A 12,133-nucleotide genomic window follows, 5' to 3' on the forward strand; every position below is an offset into this window, starting at 1 on the left:
TCTTACTTTTATGTCATGTTAATGAGTGAAGCTATCCTTCCATTTTTTTGGAAAATTTGAGGTTAGAATCATTGTTTCCTTGAAAATTTGGTAGACTTTCTCGGTAAAACTGTCTAGGCCTAGTATTTTCTTATGAAAAAAATGTTAACTGTTCCTTCATTTTATTTAATGACTATAAATTTATCAGGCTTTCCTTCTTAAGACAATTTTGGGAAGATATATTTTCCTACAAATTTCTAAGCTTTGTTTAAAATTTTCAATTTATTGACATAAAGTTCTTTATGGTAGTCCCCTATTTTTAATCTCTAATATAATTTTCTAATTTAATTTTTTAAGTTACAAAATTACAGGCATTTAAAGCTTTTGGATTTTATGCATCTTAATGCATAGATAAGAAATTTAAATAATTTTAATATAAAATTTAAAATAATTTTTGTTACAATAATATAAAGTAGTATTCTTTGTATTACTATCGTTCAATAAATAAAAATGTCACTTGAATGTCAGTTTACTTGTGGGTTTGGAATGAGATGGTATATTAGTCTATGTATATTTCATTCTTTCTCATTATCTAACCTTCGTGAAAGAAACCATTCAAAACAAAACAGAAAAAAACCCCAAGAACAACTTTATTCCTGAGGATTCTTCCTTTCTGAAAGATTCTAATGAGGGAGACAACATCTGGTGCATTCGTTCTGAAGCCCTGCCCGCAACCTTGCTGCCCTCCACTCAAGCCCCTCGTGCATATTTCATTCGTAGATATTTCAGGCAACTTGTGATTGGGGGGACAAACCATTAGGACCAAATAAGGATTATTTGATTATTAAATAATAATATAAATAGGCAAGTCCAGGATATGAAGCACAGCATACAAATCTTTATTAAAAGAAACAAGAGAAAAGATTTACAATAGGAGCTTCTGTGAAAAGACTTGATTGGAATTACAGGCATTTAAGTACTCCTATAATTATCGCAAATATCAAATATATATTAGGTTTCAGAGGAAACAGAGGGAAGAATTGAGAAAATGGTTAATCTATATCTCGTTCTTAGATTTCAAATTTTCAGGGACAGGAGTACAAAAATGTTAATTAAGTCCACATACTAAAATCCTCATTAAAAATCTGAGTCAAAAGACAAATACCTTAAAATAAAAAAATTGTTAAAATTGCTAAACCGAACTCTTTTTCTTATGTTCTTTTTCTTTCTGTGTTACAAATTCACATAGGTAGGAAAAGGCTTTGAGCAAACACTGCTGCAGACCCAGAAACATACTGGTTTGCTCATTAATTACCTTCCATGTTCATGTGTACTGTATAGCTGTTTTTCCCTACTTACTTTGCTTGATATGTATTGCTAACAGCAGGAAAGAAATGACTTCACTTAAATCATTATTCAAGTCTCAAAAGACTATCTAAATAACAAAATAGAGACATGACAAATTACCCATGCTATGGTATCTTCAAAGTATTAACAACACATGGGACCAAAATAGTAAATACCAGATATAACTCAAAGAATAAGGTTTCACCATACTTAGTCGCATACTCTTCAATAACATACCTCAGGAGGTTTGAATTCTTCAATTCCACCTTCCATTTTCTATTTAAGTGCACTGTTTACTTGTTTAGCATTCTGAACCTTCAAAAAAAGAGCCCAAAATATGAATCAGATCTCATTCTTAGGTAAACATATGAGTACTCAGTAAGTGAAAAGGATATATACCAAATCCATCTTAAATTTTATTTCAGGAGGACAGACAATTATATTTTACCACACTTGGGCCACACAACTAATACCCACATCAAGAAACTATATATATTAACTAATTATATATATATATATATATATATATATATATATAACCAATATATCTCTAGTAGGCCAATAAACAGTCTACAAATTATAGTATCAGTATTTTTTAACAATGTCTGTTACAAGACAAATGGTATACAGAGGAATTAAATTCCATCAATATTGCTCATTACTATAATTTTTTAATAAAAATAACAATTATCCCAATAAGAATAATAATGATGCGAGTGGATAGTATTAGGTGTTTATTAGGTTAAGCATCATTGTTGGTACCTCACATGTAATAAATCACTTAATTCTCACTACTACTTTGTTAAGTAAGTATAATCAGTTCTGTTATAACCTGACATAGGCCTTCTCAAAAATCACCCTACTAGGCAAAATTGCACAATAAAAATCACAAGACTTATGGGGAAACAGAGCCTGGGACCCAACACTGAGAAACTTCATAAGAAAAAAGACAGGAACCTCATAAAAATGATAGCAGATTTATGCATTCTAAATAATAAAGAAATTTACAAAGGCTACGATAAAGATGGCACTTTACCTTGGAAAAGACCTCAGGTTACTTATAGAAGTGTCAAATAATTGCACCATGTGAGTTACTGGGAAATGGTAGGAGAAGGGTTATTCGAAATCAAATGAAAAATTTTAACGCCAGCTATAGATGTGTGTGGTTCATAACATATAGTGAATTGAGAGAACTGGTACACATCTGAAGTATTTGGATATATACTCAGCTAGATCAGTTTTCCACTGATAAAAATAAAATATAAGCAAATGCAAAATTCACGTTACACTCAAATTGTTCCCTAGTATATTAATTGTGTTGGAACAAATTCATGTTTTCAAAATAAGCATTATAGCAGAACTGACTCTACTTTTACAGTACCCACTCTACAGATGAGGAAGGCAGGGCACAGAGAAGTCCAGAAATGTTCCCTATGAAACAGACAGATGCAGCAGAACCTGAATGTGAACCATGACAAGTTTTTAACTATCATTCTACTGGCAATATTATTCATCTTTACCTAGAATATTAAGGATTAAGATTTTTGTTTCTTTATTTGTTTACATGTTTTTCTTGGCTTTTTTTTCCCCCTCCAGTATTAACAATCAAATATTTATAAAGTGACTTGTGAATTTTTTTTTCACAGAGATTTTAACACAGCTAAAATGTAAAAATCTAGGTTGATTCAAATGTAGTTAGTAGGCCAACCATGTTATACACACAAAGATAAAACGTAAAAACGTAAATTCCTTAAGAGTTTCACAGATTAGTGGGGAGATAAATAAATATAAAAGTATAAATATAAAAATATTTATATATTTGTATACATATATAAATATATGTATTATATAAAAATATAGAAATATAAAAATGTAAAGAAAGCTAAAACACCTAATGTAGACTTGGAGGAAGAGAGAAAGAGCAAATATTTTGTATTCATGTTAACACACATGGGTAATAGGGAAAATAGGTTTAAGTTCTCCCAAGGAGATGACACCCAGATTTAGTTTCAAAGGATTACAAAGAATTAAGCAAGCAGGCAAGGTTTGGCTGGAATGCCTTTCAGGCAGAACAGCATGTATGAAGAGTTATGCTGGGACAAAACAGGGCAATTTGAATTCTGCCTAAAGACTGAAGAAAAGATTTTATTTATTTGTTTGTTTATTTATATATTTGAGAGAGCATGTGCACGCATGCGAGGAAGAGCTGAGGGAGAGGGACAAGCAGATACAGTGCTGAGCGTGGAGCTCATGTTGGCCTCAATCTCAGAACCCTGAGATCATGAATGGAAACACTTAACAGCTTCAAGACTACTTGAAATCTTTTTAAAGATATTACAGGTAGGGACGCCTGGGTGGCTCAGTTGGTTAAGCAGCTGCGTTCGGCTCAGGTCATGATCCCAGCATCCTGGGATCGAGTCCCACATCGGGCTCCTTGCTCGGCAGGGAGCTTGCTTCTCCCTCTGCCTCTGCCTGCCATTCTGTCTGCCTGTGTTCGCTCGCTCTCCTTCTCTCTCTCTGACAAATAAATAAAATTTAAAAAAATATATATTACAGGCAAAGTGTTTTATAAGTTCTCTAAAAAGAAAGAGTGCTATGGTTTGGAAGATAGGAATTGTGCACATGTTCATTGTTCAACTAAAGGCCAAGCATTCAGTCAAACACCTACTATATACATTAGAGAGCCTGGTGTCATAAAAGCCAAAGAAAAGGAATTCCAAGAAGGAAGAAGGGGTAGTCAGTGTCAGATATTAATGAGCAGTGACAGATTCAAGAAAAATAAGAACTAAGAAGAGGGCACAAAACCTGGCAATTTGTTAATAAATAAACTTAAGATAGCTTTTTCCAGTGGCAGAACTGGGATGGTGTATGGGGCAGAAATTACACCGGAAGGGTCAGAGAATATGTGATGGGAAGAAAGCAGAGGAAGCTAAGATGGTAGGTATTTCTTCAAGAAGTTTGTTGGATAAGAAATGAGAAATATAAGAGCTGTTTGGGTGAATAACCAGGGTCAAGAGATAGAGAAATAGGAATGTTTGGGATAGAGAAAAACTATCTTGATCCCATACTAGACTGTTGCAGGATTCTTACATTTTATATAAAGTAGTATAATATTAACTCTAAGGATAACATTGTAATACCTAAACAAGGATGATATGGTAGGCTGAAGATGCATTCTGTAATCCCTACAGCAACTACTAAAATAAAAAATGCAAAGGGATACAGTTGAAAACATAAATAAGATGATGTTATACCTCTCTCTAAAATCCTTCAGTGGTTTCTTAACTCACAATGAATTTTAAATTTAACAAGACCTTTTGATCAATCCCTATCTATCTGTGCTGTAACCTGCTAAAGGCAAGTAGAAATTAATTTAAGAGCTTCAAAATGAATGATTTTGATCATACCAGTATTTTAAGAAGATAACACAGACAACAATGTGTAGCATGGAGCTATAGCAACAGTGAACAGCAAGGAAAAGCCACAAGACAGTTATTGTCAGGGAAGAGGGTATAAACACCTGAACAAAGGTAGTAGGGATGGGATTAAAAATAAGGAGACTAATTTAAATAAAATTTCTCAGGTAAACTTACATAACTAGTTTACTACTTGGACTTGTGTGTTGGGGGATGTGACAATAAGGGATGAATCAACGCGGATTCTCATGTTTCAACAGACAGGGAACAAAGAAAAACAATCTTTTAGGGGTAAGATGAGATGCCTAGCAGGTAGCTAGAGATACAGCAATACAGAACTTGGGAGAAAAGTCACAGCCTGAGAAGTAGATTCAGAAGTCACTGGCATATAGTGTAAGACTGCTTGATACAGACCAAGAAAGCACAGACTTAGAAGAGTTACTAGGTCTAAGGGATAGGGAAAACAACAGAAAGCTATCGGTTTCTGAAAATGAGAGGGGAAAAAATGAGTAAAAAGGCCAGTGACCAAAGAGCAACCATTAGCTGAGTACTTACTATGTGCTATGCACTGTCGTAAGCACTTTTCATATATTACCTGTTTAATTTCTCCCAAGCATCATATTATCTTCATTTCAAGATGAGGAAGCAGAGTTAAGAAGAATTAACCAGACACTAAAAAGAAATTTAAAAAATAAATAAAAATTAAAAAGAACAAGAAGAAGAAGAGTTAACCTGCTCCCCCAAGGAACTAGACAATGTAGCTAAGGTTAAAATTTACATTCACTGACCCTAGATCTTGACTCTTAACCATGATTAACCTGATTATGATGATGATAGATTTATAATACCATGGCAGCTACTACTGGTGACAATAAGGAGGATGAAGAGAGCAGCCATTATTCACTGAGTATTCAAAATGTGCCAGACCCAACTCAAAAATCTGCCAATAACATCTCAACCAACTCCTACCAACCTGCAAGAGAAGTATGAGTATTTTATCCTTAATTTCATAGATATAAAACTGAAGCTCAGAGAAATTCTATTATTTCCCAATATCACAGAGCTAACCAGTAACAATGCTGGGATTCCAATTTAGAAAAGACAGAGGCATCTTTGAATTTGGAAATAAAGTAAATTTTAAAGAGTGGAGCTTATGTAAGTGGGTAGCTGAGAAAATCCATAGAAAACTTAGATTACTGAAATGGATGAACAGAATAGACAGAATTATTAAAAATGTGATTTTTATAGACTACCTGACGCTTTAAAGAGATCAGCTCCATGTCCAGTTGCCGCAGGATGGTGTTGGCTGCATTGGGACTACAGGAAACAGCTACCACATCTTCCTGGGTTAAATACATGCCCTTAGGGGGACGGCATTTAGATCACTGAGAATGATGGCGGTGTTGTAAACTCTGATACTCTCTTCTTCCAAGTCCAATCTTGCTGGTCTGGACAGGTTGCTCAGTATTACCCTAGAAGAATAAAGACAGGAAATAGGCCATTATGTATAAACCAAAGAAAGTCTATTACTGGAAGTATCTGCTACACTAAGTACACCTATAAAATACTTCTAACCAATTACATTATGTAGAAGTACACACACACACAGAAACACACACAGCACTCACCAACTGGGGGATAGACAACATAATGTATCCTTGGTATATCCACTCAATAAAATGTTTGGTTTCTAGCCCAGAGGACTACAAACAAATGAAAAAATTAGATTCTAAACTATTCTTGTTTGCTTCAAGATAGAATATATTTTCCCTCAGCAATAAAGGGCTTATAAAACAGAAAAGCTGTTAACTTATGAAGCACAGAGTTTTTTAGGAAAATCAAAAAGGGGCCAATTAGAATTAGGACAAGTGGCAGATAACACTTCATTCTCACTTCAGAGTTGTTGAAAGAGAACTATGCCTCTGAAGATTAAAAAGGACACAGAATGATCTTAATCTTGACATTTCTAAACTCAAAATCTATTTATCTGTGAATAAAATAGAATGTGAATTTGTATTTTGAAAGAAGTTAGGACAGTTAGAATAATGACCATGAACTCTTAAGTAGGATTTCATTATTACTTGTAATATTCTTAAACTGTGATATAAAAATACGATGTTTTTCTGCTTCAGAGACAGGAATCCACTTGAAACAGTGGCCATTAGGTTGAAGGCCAACCTAATTTCAACGGATGAGATTACTGTTCCAATAATTTAGAAAAGGAACTCTAAGTCATAAAAACAACTGTATAATGAAACATAATCCACCTCACTGCTTAACAACTAACTCAAAGCAACACATGGCAAATTTGATGTTCAAGGAAATTCCTCCCAGTGTAGTACTTCTAAAATTGCTGGACCAAGTATTTTTTTTTTAAATATCTTTAAAAATTTAATTCTGAGGTGGCAGGGAAGTGAGAAAATTCCTCAGAGACCAGAAATAATGAGAAAGCCACAAACTAAGGGTGTAAGTGAGTATAAAGGAGCTGGCATATACCAAGGCACAGGCTTCAATGGACAATAGGTTTAAGTCACAGGAGATAAAGACAGACCCCTGCCAGGGAAACCCATCACTGTGTGAAGTAGGGAAAAAAAAAAAAAAAAAAAAAAAAAAAAAAAAAAAACACTCCTGTCTTGTTGAGGAAGAGAATGATCAAAGAAAAACATGCCTACCTCATCCTTAGCTGAATGAAAAGTAAAGATACCCAAAAAGTCGTCCCTGAGAATCCCTAATCACAGGAGGCCTACACTAAAGCTGGTTTGGGGACTAAGTTTATATGAATTGTCTGGCCTGAAAAATCCCAAATCAGAAATTTAAAGTATGTCAGGTTAGTAAGATCTTCAGACACTTAGCAAAAGCAAATGCAAAGTGTCTCTAGCAGAATCCATTTTAAACCCTGTCTCAAAAATTTTCAACAAGTATGTTCCAAAGAAAATGATTTCCCAACCACAAACTGCTAAACAAGCCCCATGAGTGAGAGATGGCAGAAGCAAACTATAGAATTAGCTCTGCAGTGACTGCAGATATTAGAGTTACTGGATAAAGGTACTACAATAAATGTGTTACATGTGCATAAAGAGATAAATTGAATATATGGAATATTCTTTTAGTAGTCTACCAAAACTGGCTAAGCATATATGCAAAAGAACTGAACATAACATCTAGAAATTTAAAAATATTATAAGTAAGATTAGAAACTCAGTGGATGGATTACTTAGCAGATTAGACAGAACTGAAAAGAACAATAGTGACTTAGAATGTACATATGGTAAAAATTACCACAACGCAGGGCAAAAATATGGAAAGACAAAAACGATGGAAAATGAGTGGTTAAGAGACATGTGAAACTTCATTAGATTTCTAAAAGGATTCCCAAAAGAAAGAATAGAGAATGAGGAAGACAATATTCAAAGAGGCAACAAATGAGGATTTTACAGAACTTAAGACATAGGACTCAAGAATTATGATGAATCCAAAACAAATTTACAAAAACAAAAACAAAAACAGAACAAAACAAAACAAAAAACCCAGTCAGATATTTTAAGGTGAAACACCACTAAAGACAAAGAAGAGACCATAAAAGCAGAGAAAGAGAAAAACACAAATTACCTCCAAAGGAATGATAATTAGACTGGCAGCAGACTTTTCTGCAGGAATGACCAATATCAGAAGTAGTAGAATATTATCTTCAAATGAAATAGACACCAAAACTATTTATAAGTAACAGACTCTCACTAAATTAACCTGTATAAGATATATTTCAGGAAAAGGGAAATGATTTTTGAAGAAAGGTCTAATATTCAAGAAAGAATAATGAGTACATTTTAAACATGTATGTAAATATAAATAAATATTGACTCTATATTTGAAAGATTTTAAAATATAAGGTGTAACTAAAATAGGATAAAAATTGCATACATCAGGAGGGCAGTGACTGAAGTCAAAGCCTTTTAAGGGCCAATATTAATCATGAAGTCATTAAAATATATATATATATTAGACTTTAAGTTAAATACACAGGAAAAATTTCCAGGGTATACAATAAGAATAGAAATATATTTCTGTAACAACCCAAACTAGCAGAGAATAAAAAAGTAGAACCAGAGATGGTTGAGTCTAAATGCAAGGGAAAAAAAAAAAAGAGAAAGCAAGCCATGAAGGAGGGGAAAACTAGAAAAGGCAAGTCAAATAAAAGGTAAAAATGAGAAAGAACAAAAATATACACAGATACACAGGGACTAGACTCTCCAGATCGATTATAAAATCCTACCAGTATTTTCTTCAGAAAGAGACAGACTTAAATTGGGAGGACATAGAAATATTGAAAGAAAATAATTAAGATAAACCAGGCAAATAATAAATCAAAGAAAGATGGCAGAGTTATATCAGACCAGAAGATATTACAAAAATACATAAAAATTTTTGAAACCTGGGTTTGAAATGGGTTCTTCTAGAGACACATACTGATAAAAAGTTCAATTCAGTAGCAAAATAAAACAACTCTGGACTTCTATTCTATGCATTTAATAACAACAGCTTTGAAATATAAAGAGTGTCACCTCTCAATTAATTATCAGATAAGCAGGTAACAAAAACCACATCAGATTTCAAGCACAGAACTGACTAGACACAATTAATAGACACAGAATCCTGTAACTAAAAGAGTAGCATTTTCTTCTCAAACACACATGGAAAAACATTTGTGAAAATTTTGTATTCTAGACTTGAGATTTCAAAATATGCCATCAAAATCCTCAACGTTCCAGCCATTGAGGAGTGGGATCTATGTTTCTTCCCCTTGATTCTGGATCAACTTCAGTAACTCACAGTAACCCACAGAATGCAACAGAAGTGATGTTGAATAACTTCCAAGGCTAGGCCAGCAGAGGCTGGGTAGTTTCCACTTAGTGCTTTTGGAATAAATGCTTTGGAGAAAACCAACCCATGGTAAGAAGCCAGATTACTCACAGACCACCAGGTTAGAGAGGAATGCCAGATGGCAGCTAGCATATTAACTACCAGTCATGTAAGTGTGTTGAAAATTTTCAATTATATTCTAGTTGATACTGAAACATAAAAACCATTCTAAAATTGGGAATACGGTAAAAATATTTGTTATCCTAACTTCTTTTCAACATTATAAAGGTGAATCTAGTTCAGTAAGGGAAGAAATAAAAGGCATGTAAGAATTAAAAAGAAATAAAACTATTATTTTCAGAAAACATAAATCTCTTCATAGGACATGCAATCTACAAATAAATTACACAAAGGTTTCTTTTCTCCCTATATGTCAATGGAGTATTTATTAGGGCTTTTCTAGGAATGCATAAGCTTTAAGAGCAAAGGTCCAAGAATAGCCAACTCCTTACTCCTTAAAAAACACCACCAAGCAGTGGGACTTATACCCTAACAGCCATCAAGACTTACCATAAAGCTACAGCAATTAAGATCTTGTAGGACTGACAAGAGGAGCAGAATAGATAGTCATGCATATATAAAAACCTCATATATGATAAAGCTGCAGACTAGCTGAAAGAGAGGAACTCACTTCCGTATTAGGAAGCACAAGTAAAAATGGATTTCTACCTCACATGAACCAACCTTAACTACTGACAGATCAAGGACTTAAATGTAAAAAAGCAAAACTTAAAAGCTTAAGTTTGAAAATACAAAAGAACACAAATTGAATCTGTACATGCTTCTGATGTAATAGCTGTTCATCAAAAGCTACAAACTGCTAAAAGCTATGCAACACATTTAACTAAGAGATCAGTAGCCAGAATGCAGGAGGAACTCAGTAAGAAAATGAACTTTTATACATTCTGTCTTTAAGAAAAAGACAAAAACAACCCCAGAGGAAAGGAGGTAAAAAATAAGCAAACAAACAAAAATAGGATTTTTCTTTAAAAAGACACAATAATAGACAATAAACAGATAGAAAAATATTCAGCCTCATTAGTAATCTGATGAAATTGAGAACACAATGATACCATTTCATACTACTAGATTTATAACATTTTAAAAGTCTGAATATATCAAGTATTGGCAAGGCAGTGGATTATAAGTACAATGTGGGGGATGGGGACACTGAGCTTCCCTGCAATCAAAACTCTGTATAACCTGTGACTCCTCAAAAACTTAATCACTAATAGCCTACTATTGACCAGAAGGCTTACTGACAACACAATGGATCAACACATCTTGTTATATATATTATACCATATTCTTAAAATAAACTTAGCTTGAAAAAGGAAAATGTTATGAAGAAAATCTTAAGGAAAAGAAATCTACAGTATTGTACATATTGAAAACGTTTGTATGAAAGCAGACACACGCAGTTCAAACTTGTGTTGTTCAAGGGTCAACTTTACTAGGTAACGGCAAATATGAACACGGTTAATACCCTAGAGTAATTCCATTCCAAACACTACAAGGGTAGTATTTACTCAATAAGTCACTGGTGGCACAATCCCTAATGTGCTGTGCATTTCAGGAGAGTTGGCATGCCTTTCCTACCATGCCACTATAATAATGAAAAACCCCTCCATAATTCTAAATGCCCCTCATGGGGGCAATACAAAACCTACTAAACCTGAGAAGCACTATTCCAAAGGAATTCTTATGTATGTGTATTCAGGATATATTCTCATCAGTATTGTGTATGATAATAATAAACTGGAAATGCTGTCCCTTGATAAGAAACAAGTAAGTTGTGGCATACGCATACAATGGAACACCGTAGTATAGTGATGAAAATGAACTGCAAGAAGATGCTAGACAACAACAACAAAATGTGAGTAGCTGAAAAACACATATAATATGATTCCATTTATATAAAGTTTGAAATGGACAAAACTCAACTACGGTTGCTCAGAGATACACACATGTATGATAAAACTACAAAAAAAAGTAAATAATTGAAAGAGTTCAGGATAGGGTTCCCTTTTCAGGACAGAGGTTCTCTCTGGAGAGAAGGGAGAGGGGCACGATTAAGGAAACACACACACACACAGGACTTCTGTTTCTTAAGCTCAGTGAGGAGATGCTAGCTGTTTTATTCTTCTTTAAACTCTGCATACTCTATGATACTATATAGTTCACAATTTTTAGAAGTTATTTAAAATTCTACATAATGTGTCAATACCATGCAGAAGCAGGTGTGCAGATCTGCGTTAAAGGCAATAATATAGTATCACTCCTTCCTGTGTCCCTATGATCTGTGAAAGAACAGAGGAATGAATGAAGCTGCTGACAATACATTACTTGCCCTGGACCACAATCTGGAGGATTCCTGTTAACATTTTTTTTTTCAAGATTTTATTCATTTCTTCGAGAGAATGAGAGAGAGAGCACAAGCAGCGGGGAAGGGCAAAGGGAGAAGCAAACTCCCC

At 33.9% G+C, this 12,133-nt stretch overlaps 1 protein-coding gene across 1 annotated transcript in view; it reads right to left on the bottom strand.

Moving 5' to 3' along the window:
* LOC123393817 (REST corepressor 3-like) overlaps positions 1-12,133 on the bottom strand; it is a 37,266-nt gene that overhangs the window by 15,759 nt on the left and 9,374 nt on the right. Inside the window, 2 exon segments of the mRNA XM_045087024.1 lie at positions 1,564-1,641; positions 5,996-6,214. Of these exon segments, the coding sequence (XP_044942959.1) occupies positions 1,564-1,641; positions 5,996-6,214 (297 nt within the window).

This window comes from Mustela putorius, unplaced genomic scaffold (assembly GCF_011764305.1).
Source record: "Mustela putorius furo isolate JIRA1106 unplaced genomic scaffold, ASM1176430v1.1 tig00001012_pilon_pilon_pilon, whole genome shotgun sequence".
NCBI classification, from domain to species: Eukaryota; Metazoa; Chordata; class Mammalia; order Carnivora; family Mustelidae; genus Mustela; species Mustela putorius.